At 41.1% G+C, this 12,405-nt stretch overlaps 1 protein-coding gene across 1 annotated transcript in view; it reads right to left on the reverse strand.

Moving 5' to 3' along the window:
- The window catches only part of trappc9 (trafficking protein particle complex subunit 9), a gene marked incomplete at both ends in the record, with an annotated part of 158,179 nt that overhangs the window by 53,016 nt on the left and 92,758 nt on the right, over positions 1 to 12,405 (reverse strand). Inside the window, one exon of the mRNA XM_079232134.1 lies at positions 4,758 to 4,911. Coding sequence (XP_079088260.1) covers positions 4,758 to 4,911 — 154 coding nt within the window. The remainder of the gene's footprint in view (positions 1 to 4,757; positions 4,912 to 12,405) is intronic.

The raw sequence follows: 12,405 nt of genomic DNA on the forward strand, positions 1-12,405 counted from the left end.
GTTTTCATATTTCATATTTTGTCTCAGGTTTTTCGTTTTCATATTTTATATTTTGTATAGTGTTCTCATAGTTGTATATTTCGTCTCTTCCCTGTATAGTGTGTTTTTTCTTATTTGTATTTCTTCTTCTTCCAAAACTGTTGACTCGGAGAGCGCTGCGAAAAAAATTCCAATAAGTCTGGACTGTTGGTCTCGGCACAAATGGCCAAATAAAAACCTTGAACCTTGAACCACTGTGACTGAATAAATCCCTCAAAAAACCGCTAGCATTGGTGTTTTGTTTAATTTAACTGGATAGCAACTTAAAATGTCTTAGAACCATGTACTCTTGTTAAAAAAGGATGAAGGAATAATCCCACACACACATCCACTTTGACAACAATTGGAGATACACGTTTATCTAAACTAAATAAAGGACAGGGAACATCTATCTATCTGTCTAGTACAGTATAAATGCAGCTCTATGAAAGGGGTCAAAACATGGCCTCTTCTTCTTCTCATCCATCAATCTTTGTATCGGGCACTTTTCCACTTACGGGTCACAGTGGCAGCCGGCTAAGCAACGTAACCCTGCAGGCGTCACGAAATTAACTCCATTGGTTTCATGTACAGGTTTGTCCACCAAGAATAACGCCGCTAACGGACTTTCTATTGGCATTATTTTTTTGACCTGAGCGACACGAAGAAAGAAAAAAACAAAAAAACACCCAACAATCCGTGTACACAAACCAACAGATTGCATTCCGAGAGACTGAACCCTGATGTCTTTCAGCCCTTCACCTGGTTTATATTGATCGGTAAACTTTTACTTCACATATCTATCTTTGCATGACAGTTGTTGCGTCTTCAATCAGATGCATGAGAACAAGGGTCGGGGAATGGTTTGTGTGAACAACATTCTGTACATCTGATGGGGCAGACTGTTAAATAAAAATGGGAAGCATCACTAGATCCATGTATCTGTGGACGTGTCAGGATTCTCTCAGATTAAGCACTCCAATAACAAGTGAAATCCACTTTTGGCAGCGCTGCATCGTATATTTTTCGTGGGCCAACGAGCGACAATTCCATTCCCTTAAATTGCTGCAGAGCCGAGCAATCATAGAAACAATGTGTGGATGACCAACATGCATGTCAACTCACGAAACGCATCGTCAACAATCACTTGGAGTTTGGCACTTTTATGTCTCCTCGCCCAGAATACTTTTATGTCTTCCACCACAGCTCTTGCTGACGAACGAAAATGGAAAAGTCATTGCAAACATTAATTCAGAACTTCTCTTCAGCTCCTTGAAACGCCTCCAAAGTGTTGCTTTGAGAATTGGTGCGTCTCCGCTTTAGGCTGACGAATAGCTTGAAGTATTTTGTTATATTTTTGGTGCTTTATTCACCAATTCCTTCATACATGTGGACAATTTAGACTTACTAACTAAATATAAAAGCTACAACAGATGTCGTTTATGTACAAAACATAAAAGGCGACAGTATGTGAACAAATATCATCATTAAAAATAAATAATTTAAAAAGAAAAGAAGAAGGTAGAGAAGTATTAAAATACAGAAATGGAGGGGGTTCGGGTTGTGATGCATCGAAGGCGAGCTTTGCAGGGTGGGTTTTGGTTTAGTATTATAGATTATTTATGTTCATATCGTCACACTCCCACAGCTAAAAGCCTACATTAACATAAATATTTGAGTCGTGGCATTGGCACATATTTAGTGCTAGGTAATAAACTCTTCAGTCAAAAGGATTGTAGTAAAGTCCTTTCCTTCGTGTTATCCCCTCTCTCACTATCAGAAAGTAGCAGAAATGCCAAAGAAAAAGAGAATAAATAAATAATTGCTTGTCGTAAAACACACAGAGTGGGCAGGTGGTGCAGGAGCAGAGGAGTCTTGACGGCTACGAAGACCCTGAGACCGAGTTGAGCGAAATGACCCAAATAGTGCCGCCTCAGGATTACAGCTGAGAACAATGTTAAAGCGAGTGGCGCCGTAACATGCCGCTGCTTCTGGCTGCCTGTGATATCCAAGCCAGATAATGTCCAAGACAGCTTTACAGGGCGTTACAATAATAACTGTGTGGATATCACTGCTGGTTAAGGGACCTGCAGACACACAACTTCACTTCTACACTGTGTATCCAGAGAAGATTCATAAACTTAGCAATAACCCCCTCAAGGGGAACTATTAACACATTCCCTCAATTATTTCTTCCGTTTTTGTTTTTTTTTCTTCCAGTGGAGCCTTTTCCAATGAGTGAATCACTATAACTGAACACCATCAACAAAACAGGAATTACAATACAGGGAACTTATAAATTACAAATTAAAGTGACTGTTACTCTGCTCGGGGCCAAGTGAGTGCTTTGGAGTGTGACACGCACTGTAATCATCTCTTGCTTTTTTATTTCTCTTGCTTTTCCATGTTGTAAAAAGGGAAAATCCTCCCTGAAGCAGAATGCACAAGGATGGGAGACCGATGAGTCACGAGCCTCACACACGGAGACGATAGCGTTAATAACATCATGTGATGGTTCTGCTGTTGGTCCATTACATTAATAATTAAGTTAACATAAGTTGTGTTTAGATATTTCATCCAATTTACCTATATTTTAACGTGGAGCTTTTGGTTACATTTTCCACGACGGCCTTGAGAGAGAGGTAAATTTGTTTTTCTCTCATAAGTTATATATACTTAGATCTGCACATTTCCTAAATGTTTTTGTCCCTATAACCCTTAAACCCCCACAATGATCTGTTTTACTGTCTACTGAGCAGCGTCTGAATGCGTCTGTTGATGTACTTGCTGTTGAGCTTCAAGGGAAACTTAAAATTAAATTAAATTCACAAATTGCACTCATAACATATGTTCTAAACAGGCCATTTCAGGCAGATTTATGCAACAGTAAAAGGAGTGCTATCAGGCTTGCTGTTGGGAATATATTTGTATGTCATTTTCTTTCTTCATCCCTGCCTACACGCTGACAAATTACTTGTAGATAAAACAATGCACGTAATGATGGGGGTGTTTGCGCGCCTTCATAAAAAGGGAAAAATATAATGGCATCTTCAGGAGCTCAGAGATTGGATTCATCATTAATTGTACACCATGCTCACCAACAATCTGACAGGCACTTTTTAAAAATCTCCAAATATGTTCACCGGCAACGGCAAACTGATGAGAGATGGGCCGACGCGAGGCACGGCACACATGATGACGAGTAGCTGTTTTCAACAGAAGAAACTTTTTCTCATGAACTTTTATCTGCAGTTCATCTTCAGAAACTTTGTTGAAGTTTTGATATTAACCAACAATAGTTTCAGGAACCTACATAGTCCCCCCATTTCCCGAGGCAGTGCATGGGGTGGAGTCCTTGGTGAACATATGCCAATCTGATTGCAACAAACACTGGATGTCACGAACCGAATAGCACATGATCGTCCACATGGGTGGACATTTGATTTTGGTCTCAAAGGTGGTCAAATTAAGGTTACTGATCTTCACCGGCTGAAGGAGACTAAAATATGTAGATTTATAATCATTTTCTAGGCCTTACATTGTAAATAAGGAATGTCCATGTGTAAAATATGATACTTAAGAAAGAATATAAACAATAAGGGGGAGTGAACCTTATGAAATTGTGTATCGTATCATGGGGAAAGTCACAGTTAGTTTAGTTAGTGTGTTCACATAGGAGATGTTGTAGGTAGGCCAGGAATGTGAAATGAAGATGAGCTCACAGTTCTCCTCAAAATGGGTGCCGTGCCAGGTACCCCTCTGTACTGAAAAACAACGTCAAGAACCAGGAAGCAAAGCGTGCTGAGGTACCACCTCTGAACCAACCCGAATGCTGCCTCCACCTGTTAAACTTATAACCAATTGCACGTTGTAATATTAAGCCAATGAGCGACGACGACGCCCTTTATATGGATCTATAATATCAAATGTTTTACACCGATCGTGGTGCATAATTTTAAAGCTAGACAGTTGACTGCAGTTAGATATTCGGTGGCCTGTGGACGGAACTATTTCTTCAAGTCTACCACCCAAAGATCTCAGAACATAACAGATAGCAACAACAAAAAAAAACATTTAAATCCTACTGGCCTTGAGTAATAGAAATCTGACCACAACATACATGGACGTCTCAGCATGTAGGGTCTCTGCCAACAATTCCACAGAACACAAATACCAACCCTTGCATCTATATCACAACTTTTACCTATTGTCAAGGCAAGAGTGCGTTGATGGTGAAAAGCCAGTAGATAACGGTATATCAAGAGATGGATAGAAAGAGTTGTCTCCCTGAGGAAAAGCAGATGGCAGAGTGCAGCTTGCTGACGATGCTGTCAAACACTACCGCGGTCGGACCACAAAGCTCAAAGACGAGCACCTACGGGAAAATGTTCTCTCGTATTGATGCGAGTATGCGACACAATTGCACATCCACAGACGCACACACACACTAAGACATCACTTCACAGTGTCAGAGCGGCAAGTACTTCGCCATACGCTTTTGCCATCTGTCCGCGCAGGCGAACAAGTTCCCTGTTGGCCAGAGGGTCTCCAGATGTAGGATCCAGATGTCCCGCATCGTTGATCCGACTGTCAACCGACAGCAACATTCAACAAACACGGTGCAGAGGAATTCTGTTTGACCACATATCGAAATGTGTGACGAAGAATGAAAACCTATATATATATACATATATATAGTGCTTTTAGTGACATTCAACTCGACCACAATGGAAGGATATGATGCTCCAGCAGATGCCCAGCTTGCTGTTGATCTGGGAGCCCTGGGCATGCTGTCGCTCCTCCTCCAGCTGCTTGGGGTTAGTGAAGCGAGCCGTCTCCTGGTCCGGCTGTGGCAGACTCTCAAAGTCAAACTTATCAACCTGGATGGCCATCCTGCAACAGGAGATGGGAGAAGCACTTAGAGACACAACTTTCTGCTTACATAATTTCCGGTTGGCCAAAAGGAAAATTACATTGCAACATTTCTCAGACTCTGGGGAAGACGTAACAGTTACATAACGGTTACATAACTGTAATTTAAAGATCAGAGTCATCAATACAACATGTAAAGATATATAGTAGAGTAATGGTGTTTTCCCTCTGTGTGTTATCAGAGTTTCCCTTTTCTTTGTTTATGTGTCATATGGAGGAAATCCATCAATATTCTCTGAATCTGGAATTAAGCACCTTGAAAAAAAAAGTTCATAAAGTTGAAATTATTCGACTCAGATTTATAGAGTACAATTTGCTGATACTTAGTCCGTTTTGGTCATTTTTAAATGTAAAAAAAACTAAACAAAAAAAACATTTAGTGTCTACTGTAGTTCTTTTTTGATAAACGGATGCCCATCACAACTTCCCAGATTGAAAGGCAGCTCCTTTTTCTGCATTTGCACATTTCCTCTAATGGATCACAGCCGTCGACTCTTATCTTCATCTGCAGAAGATACTTTTCAGATCGATCATGACATGCCATTAGACAGACCGAAAGTCTGGGTAGGACTCTCTGGCGCAGCATTTAACTGGTTTAAATCCTGCTTGAAGGGCCGACAATACTTTGTGTCATTAGCTAATTGCACATCAGAGCTGACTAGGATGACATGTGGTGTTCCCCAGGGTTCAATACTGGGGCCTCTTCTGTTCAGCATCTACATGCATTGTTATCAGATTATGAAAATATTATGAAAAACAACAAAGTGTGTGATAATAATTATCCAGACGACACACAAATCTACATAAAAATATCATCATGGGACTATAATCCCATACAAGGGCTGGCTAAATGCATTGAAGAAATTAACAACTGGATGTGCCAGAATTTTCTTCAATTAAATAAAACAGAAGTAATTGTTTTTGGTCCAAAGGACGAACAATTGAAAGTCAGTGCTCAGCTTCAATCACTGATGACCAGGAAAATCACTCCAGTTCCGAGGTCTTTGCACTGGCTTCCAGTACAACAAATAATTGACTTTAAAATCCTGCTGCTGGTTTATAAAGCTCAGAATGGTTCAGGGCCCAAATACGTTTGTGATCTACTGCTACTTTATGAACTATCCCGACACCTCAGGTCGGGACGGGTCTACTTTCTGTTCCACGAGTCAGAACTAAACATGGAGAAGCAGCGTTCAGCTTTTCTGCTCCACAGATCTGGAACAAGGTCCCTGAAAGCTGCAGGTCTGCTGAGACCCTCAGCTCCTTTAAATCCAGATTGAAGACTTTGATTCAAGATGCAATTGAACCAGATTCAAGGATATTAATTTCTTTATTTCTTAAACTGCACTGAAACTTTAATTCAATTTTTGTTTTGCTTTTTGACAGTTTTTTTTATGTTTTAATGAATGTTCCTTTTTTTAAATCTTGTTTATTTCTGTACACATTGTGTGTTTGTTTGAATGTGTTTGTTTTGATGCATTTAATGGTTGTATGTGAAGCCCTTTGAATTGCCTTGTTGTTAAAATGTGCTAAACAAATAAACTTGCCTGGCCTTGCTTATATGTTCTGCCTCATGACAACCAATGTGGGCTGCTTTGTGTGGTTTGACAAGTTTTAAATGATGTATCTAGTCTGAACAAACACCCTCAGGTCCAAGCTTGCCCCTCTATGTTGTGGGTATGTTATTTACTTATTTACAAGAGGCAGGGTTCTCGTTGCCCGAGGCTACGTCAAGTGTCACATCCAGGATTGAAGTCTTGTTGTAGCAAACTGAGCTGAGACACCTGTGCTCCAAAAGTGACTACAAAGCCAACAAATAAATAACCATGAAGCATTCAGGCCCTCCACTTAAAAATGAAAATGCCAAATGGATCCATTTCAGTCCAGTTTTTAGTAGGAGCTTAATGAACCCACCACTCTGCAGAGCTACAAAGGTTCTCCCATCTTTTAAGACATCGTTATTACATTCTGCTCCCATGAACCTCCATTCCCAGAAGCCCCTGTTTTGAGCAGAAGAGGAAGAAGAAGAAGAAAAAGCTGTCTGCTACGTAGAGCCTAACATCTGACAAACACAGTTATAAGAAAGTTAAACATCCACTGTAGCAACGACAGTAAAACCTACATATTCTTCTAAGGAGCTGGCAGATATTAAAACAGAGACAAAGGAAGTGGGAATATTAGATTTTCATCCAGCGGATTTAAAGAAATATGTCTTTAAATTATTGCTGAGGATGCGTCAAGTCTGCTGGATGTGTTAATAAGTGAATGTTTACTGAAATGTTAGCCATAGCAATTTTATAATACAATAGTGTATGCATGTATATATGTGATATGACGAATGCAATAAAGTTTAAGATTTTAAGCTTAGCGTTGAGATTCCCTTGCAGCATAGGCTCTAAACATATTGAACCATTGCATAGTGAAGCATAAGCCCTTTACAGGACAGAAGGAAATGTCTCAGCCTGTCACTGGTGTCATTCTGAGTGATAGGCTTTGCTTCAAGTGTTGAACTGAGAAACAGACTTCAGAGTCTTCTTCACACAGAGGGAACAGTGCAGGGGAGAAGAAAAAAACGCTGCGGTCCATTTTTCCTTGCACTCAGCACTCCCGTCATTCTCTACCTAGAGAAATGACACAATATGGCCTCGAGCTGTGCGGCTAACTGCAAATTACCTGGACATTTATGTCCACAGGAGGCCCACTCACAATGAGAGGGTCCTATAAATGTTGAGTAGAGTCTCACTCGAGAGTGTCGCATCCTGTTTTTAAGCCTCGACGAATAACTACTTTGACCAATCCAAACATGACTTCTCAGAAATCATATTCGAGAGCAGCAGCGACTTCTGCTTTGTTGTTTTCCTTCGGTTCGCTGAGCAAAGCACAGGGGATCCGTGTATTGATCGGCAGGTGCGTCGCTGGATTCCGGTTCAGAGGCCACGGCGGCTCCCGAGGGAGAGGAGGACGAGCCGAGTCGAGCCAGGGGGACGGAACCGGCAACTGCTGCGTTTCCTCTTTACAGCCGTCATCATCGAGCAATCACATGAAGTATTAATAATCTGATAATACAACATAACTATATTGATCTGGCAAATAATTCATTCTCTCCCTCTCTCTATCTCTCTAAACTGACTTTCAAAATAAAAGCTACCAAGAACAGAAATCAAAATTAGTGGCAGTGAACGTGGTTTAACACTCATTCATTAAGTCAGTTAGTTAATAATAAAAATAGAAAAAAAAAATAAAAAAAAATAAATACATAACGGGTCAGATTAATAATATAAAAGAAATACCGCCTGCAAACCTGAATTTCAATAGTGTGAATAAATAGTCAACCTTAATAATAACAAATGCCTTTCCAAAGACAGACTTGACCTCAATATTACGGTTCAACTCCTCGGAGCGTTCCGATTGGCTCACTAGAACGGTCGTGCTGCGAATGATCACATGCATCGGAGAAGATATATAAAGATGTATATTGCGGCAGAGCTTAAACATATATGGAAATATTATGTAAAAGCCATATTGCCCAGCCCAGGTTTGTTTATTATTATGGGTGCAAAGATGAACCGATAGTCGTGAAAAAAAAGGTATAAGGCCGATATCAAATTGGTAAATTTGACTCACAGAGGGGGGCTTCGCTTCAAAAATAAATAAATTGATACATAGGTAATAAGCAATATAGACAGAACGTGTTACCTGTGTGTATTATCAGGGCGAGAGAGAGAGCGAGGTGTCTGTGAGCGTACGAGACCCGATCCCACCTCTCTCCTGCATACAGAGATGCCAGCAACCGGTGTGCAGCTCGCCCGGCAACAACAAAACAAGAAAGGGTCTCCAACGTGTCCGAGCTCCCTCATAAGTGAGGGATGTGAGTGTCGTTACAGGTGTTCTGCAGCCTCACCTGTCTTGCATACCATATTGCAACATCATTAATGAAATTACAAGACCAAAAAAAAAAAGATCTCGACGAGTCCAGAGACACACGTACATCAAAGCGAGTTGGAGGAGAAAAAGGCAATGCAATTATCATTACACAGCCTTTTCAACAGAGCAGAGCACAAATTAAATAACAATTACGACTTCAAAACAAAGACGAAAGGAAAGCTAGTGTTCTTGCTGCGACGCACTCAAACACACACCCGCCTTTGAAGATTAGCGGCACGAGGCTCATGTCACCGACTGAAGTCCCGGCTTCAAATGGGCGCTGCTTTTTATTCCGTCCTCTTCAAAAGCGCACGTTACACATCAAGTCTAAAAATACCACGGTGCCACAATGCAAATGGGTCCTAAATGGGAAGACTGGGCCCGGCCTGTTTTTTTCTTTGGACAGGTAATTACCGACAGCCAGACGGCCAAATTCAAATTAACACTTCAAATGAGGAGAAACATGGAACGGAATTTTCATTTAGCTTCAAATTCAGCCATAAAAAAGAGGATTTCATATTTCTTGTGAAAGCCATTCACTGTAACTCTGACGTCATGTGAAACTAGCTGCATGTAGAATTGTCTCGTTTATTACGTTGTTCATTTGGTGGGATTTGATTTGAACACTGAGACTTCTACGCTTCACACAAATCAGTGTAAGAAGGAAATTGTGTGCTCGCTAATTAAAGAGGCTAAGAATGGCGGGGATATAACATTGTGTGTGCTAATAAGAGACTAATTGTGTTGTTTCAGATTTGCATGGCACATGCCACTTTACTATCTGAGCAACGACAGGAGTTGGCAGCAGTGTGAATAACTATTTCTAGTCAAATTAAATTCCAAAGTAACAGTTTTATGACCTTGGAAATGACAGTTACATGAATGAATAATTGATAAAGGATAAAAAAATAAAAAAAAGGACAAAGCTGCGGATAGCTGCTCATTTTAGCCAATATTAAGCTTTGATGATTTTCAAGTATCATCATTGTTTCATCATTTTTAGACTGTAAAATGCATGAAAAAGCATCTTAGCCAAATGCGGCAATAGGTTTTCGTATACAACAGTTACCCAATTCATAAAAATATAAAAGGCTGAAAAGCAACAATCAATGCATTAATGATGGAATTGTTGTTAAGCCAGTTAAAAAGCACGAGGCCCGTGAGATGGGCGATAAACTTTACCATTTGAAATGCCGTAATTAGTTGTTGGTTCTCAAAGTAATAGCAGCATGACGGCAAACATTATTTTAAAACAAGTTTACCCCCTTCCTGCTGCAGTGAAACTTAATGGAAACCTCATTTAAAAACAGCAACAACTATTTCAATAAGTTACCTATTATATAATGAAACCTATTAGTGTACCAGTGAAGCAGTGCAATATAAAGCACAAGTAAGTCCATAGAGCGGTGGATGTAAGCGGAACAAAGACCACATCAAACCCCAAAGCACCCCTGAAGGCGTTTTCTACGAAGGCAGGAGAGCATTTCAGGAAGAGCCCTCACACCACCATTCCCATCTTCTCCGTCCATTGATTTGATTGTGGAGTCTTTTAAGGATTAGCCCATATCTGGAGACTAATCTAGCCTATTACAAGGCTTTTAATAACAAACTGTGTGCCGAGCTGGGGCCACTGTTGAACATCTCTGGGTCTGATTCCCAGTCCAATTCACCTCCCTGCCTCAACCCCCCCACTGATACCAGCCTGCTTGGCCTTTATTTCCCTGGCCGAGAAAAGGCGGCAAGGGTAGATGGGAGATTGGACGGATGGACCGATTTCACCGAAATTTTCGATCTGTTCAAAAGAGTGAGCTGTGAATTGTGTTAGCGCTGGAATAAATCCTGCAAAGACATGCACGGATGAAAGGCACATCTTCAGAAATAAGCAATGTTATTCGTGTCCCTGCATACAGATGGAGAAGTCTATTTTCTTGTCGGCCTGCGGGGCTTTGCGCTGGCCAAGTGAAATGTTTGTCAGGTGCAAACAATGTTTTTCTTTTGGTTGCCAGTTTTTAGTTTTCTAGCCTGTATCCATTTGGTATTTTGATGACTCACAATGGGCTTGACTCCATGACAGTTGCAGCAAAAGCAGAGATTTGTGCTGGCTCAGAGCAAGTTGAAAGTTTCTTTTCATGGCTCTGCAAAACACATTTTAACAGATCTACAAACTACTACAAATTACATTGTTTATTATTGTTAGGCTACTAAAACAAAAACAAACAAAAAAGGAATTATTGTGGCTTCAGTTATATTTGAGAAATAACATTTTCAACACATTTCATCATCATGTCTCAAATTGTAACATAACCTCTCGCTAACCCTAACCAAGTGTTCCGAGTCTCAACATAATAGTATCAAATGCTACATAGTGGTAGTGTCTATAGTGTGGATTCCTGGATATTAAATGTCCATCAGCAGTTTCCTAGTGGTGATATTTGTTGTTAAAGTTTGGAACTATATCACAGCAAGTAAACCAGTCTTTGCATGCGATTGATTTGGAATGAGCATCAGCCAATGAGTCCGTCTTAAAGAAATGCATTTGAGGCCAGAGCACAGACCAATCGGCTTACAGGCAGATACGGTCATGGTTCAGGAGAGTGAGAGACGACACAAAGAGGCGACTGTTCGTTCTAAACATCAATGGCGGCTCCTGAAGAAGTTGGCGTAGATGCTGCAGTAGCATCTGTTATATCAGAACTGGACAATGTTTCTTCACTGAAAGAAGGGCAAAGGAGGACACTGAAGGCTTTTCTTCTGTGGCTTCACTAAGAGTTTGATTGACAGACGGGTCATCCGATATTTTTTTAAAAGTGCATGCCCATTTCCAAACACTTTTCAGTTGCTGCCTCTCAGACGGTTCTGTGGAACAAACCATCTGGCGGGTCAGGTTAGTCATCGAGTGGAACCGCTGCAACTCCCCTGAGGATGTAACGGAGGACTGTTCGCAGCAATTCATTTTGAAAGTGCGACGGCCAATGACACTCCAACAGTCAACGGCCAATGGAAAAACTCCAACAGTCAATGGCCAATGGGGAACCTTTAACAGTTAACGGCCAATGGGGAAACTCCAACAGTCAACGGCCAATGTGGAACCTCCAACAGTCAGCGGCCAATGGGAAAACCCCAATAGTCAACGGCCAATGGGAAAACCCCAACAGTCAATGGCCAATGGGGAACCTCCAACAGTCAATGGCCAATGGGGAACCTCCAACAGTCAACGGCCAATGGGGAACCTCCAACAGTCAACGGCCAATGGGGAACCTCCAACAGTCAACGGCCAATGGGGAAACTCCAATGGGGAACCTCCAACAGTCAATGGCCGATGGGGAAACTCCAATGTGGAACCTCCAACAGTCAATGGGAAAACCCCAATAGTCAACGGCCAATGGGAAATATCCAACAGTTAACGGCCAATGGGGAAACTCACTCATTCAGCAAGTCAGGTAGAGATTTTTTTGTTTTATGGCTGGCCCCACTTTGCTGTGGTCCAGCCAACAAAAGGTGGGTCAGAAGTCACAATGATGCTAAGTAGGA

The sequence above is a fragment of the Taurulus bubalis genome, assembly GCF_910589615.1.
Source record: "Taurulus bubalis genome assembly, chromosome: 16".
Lineage (NCBI taxonomy): Eukaryota > Metazoa > Chordata > Actinopteri > Perciformes > Cottidae > Taurulus > Taurulus bubalis.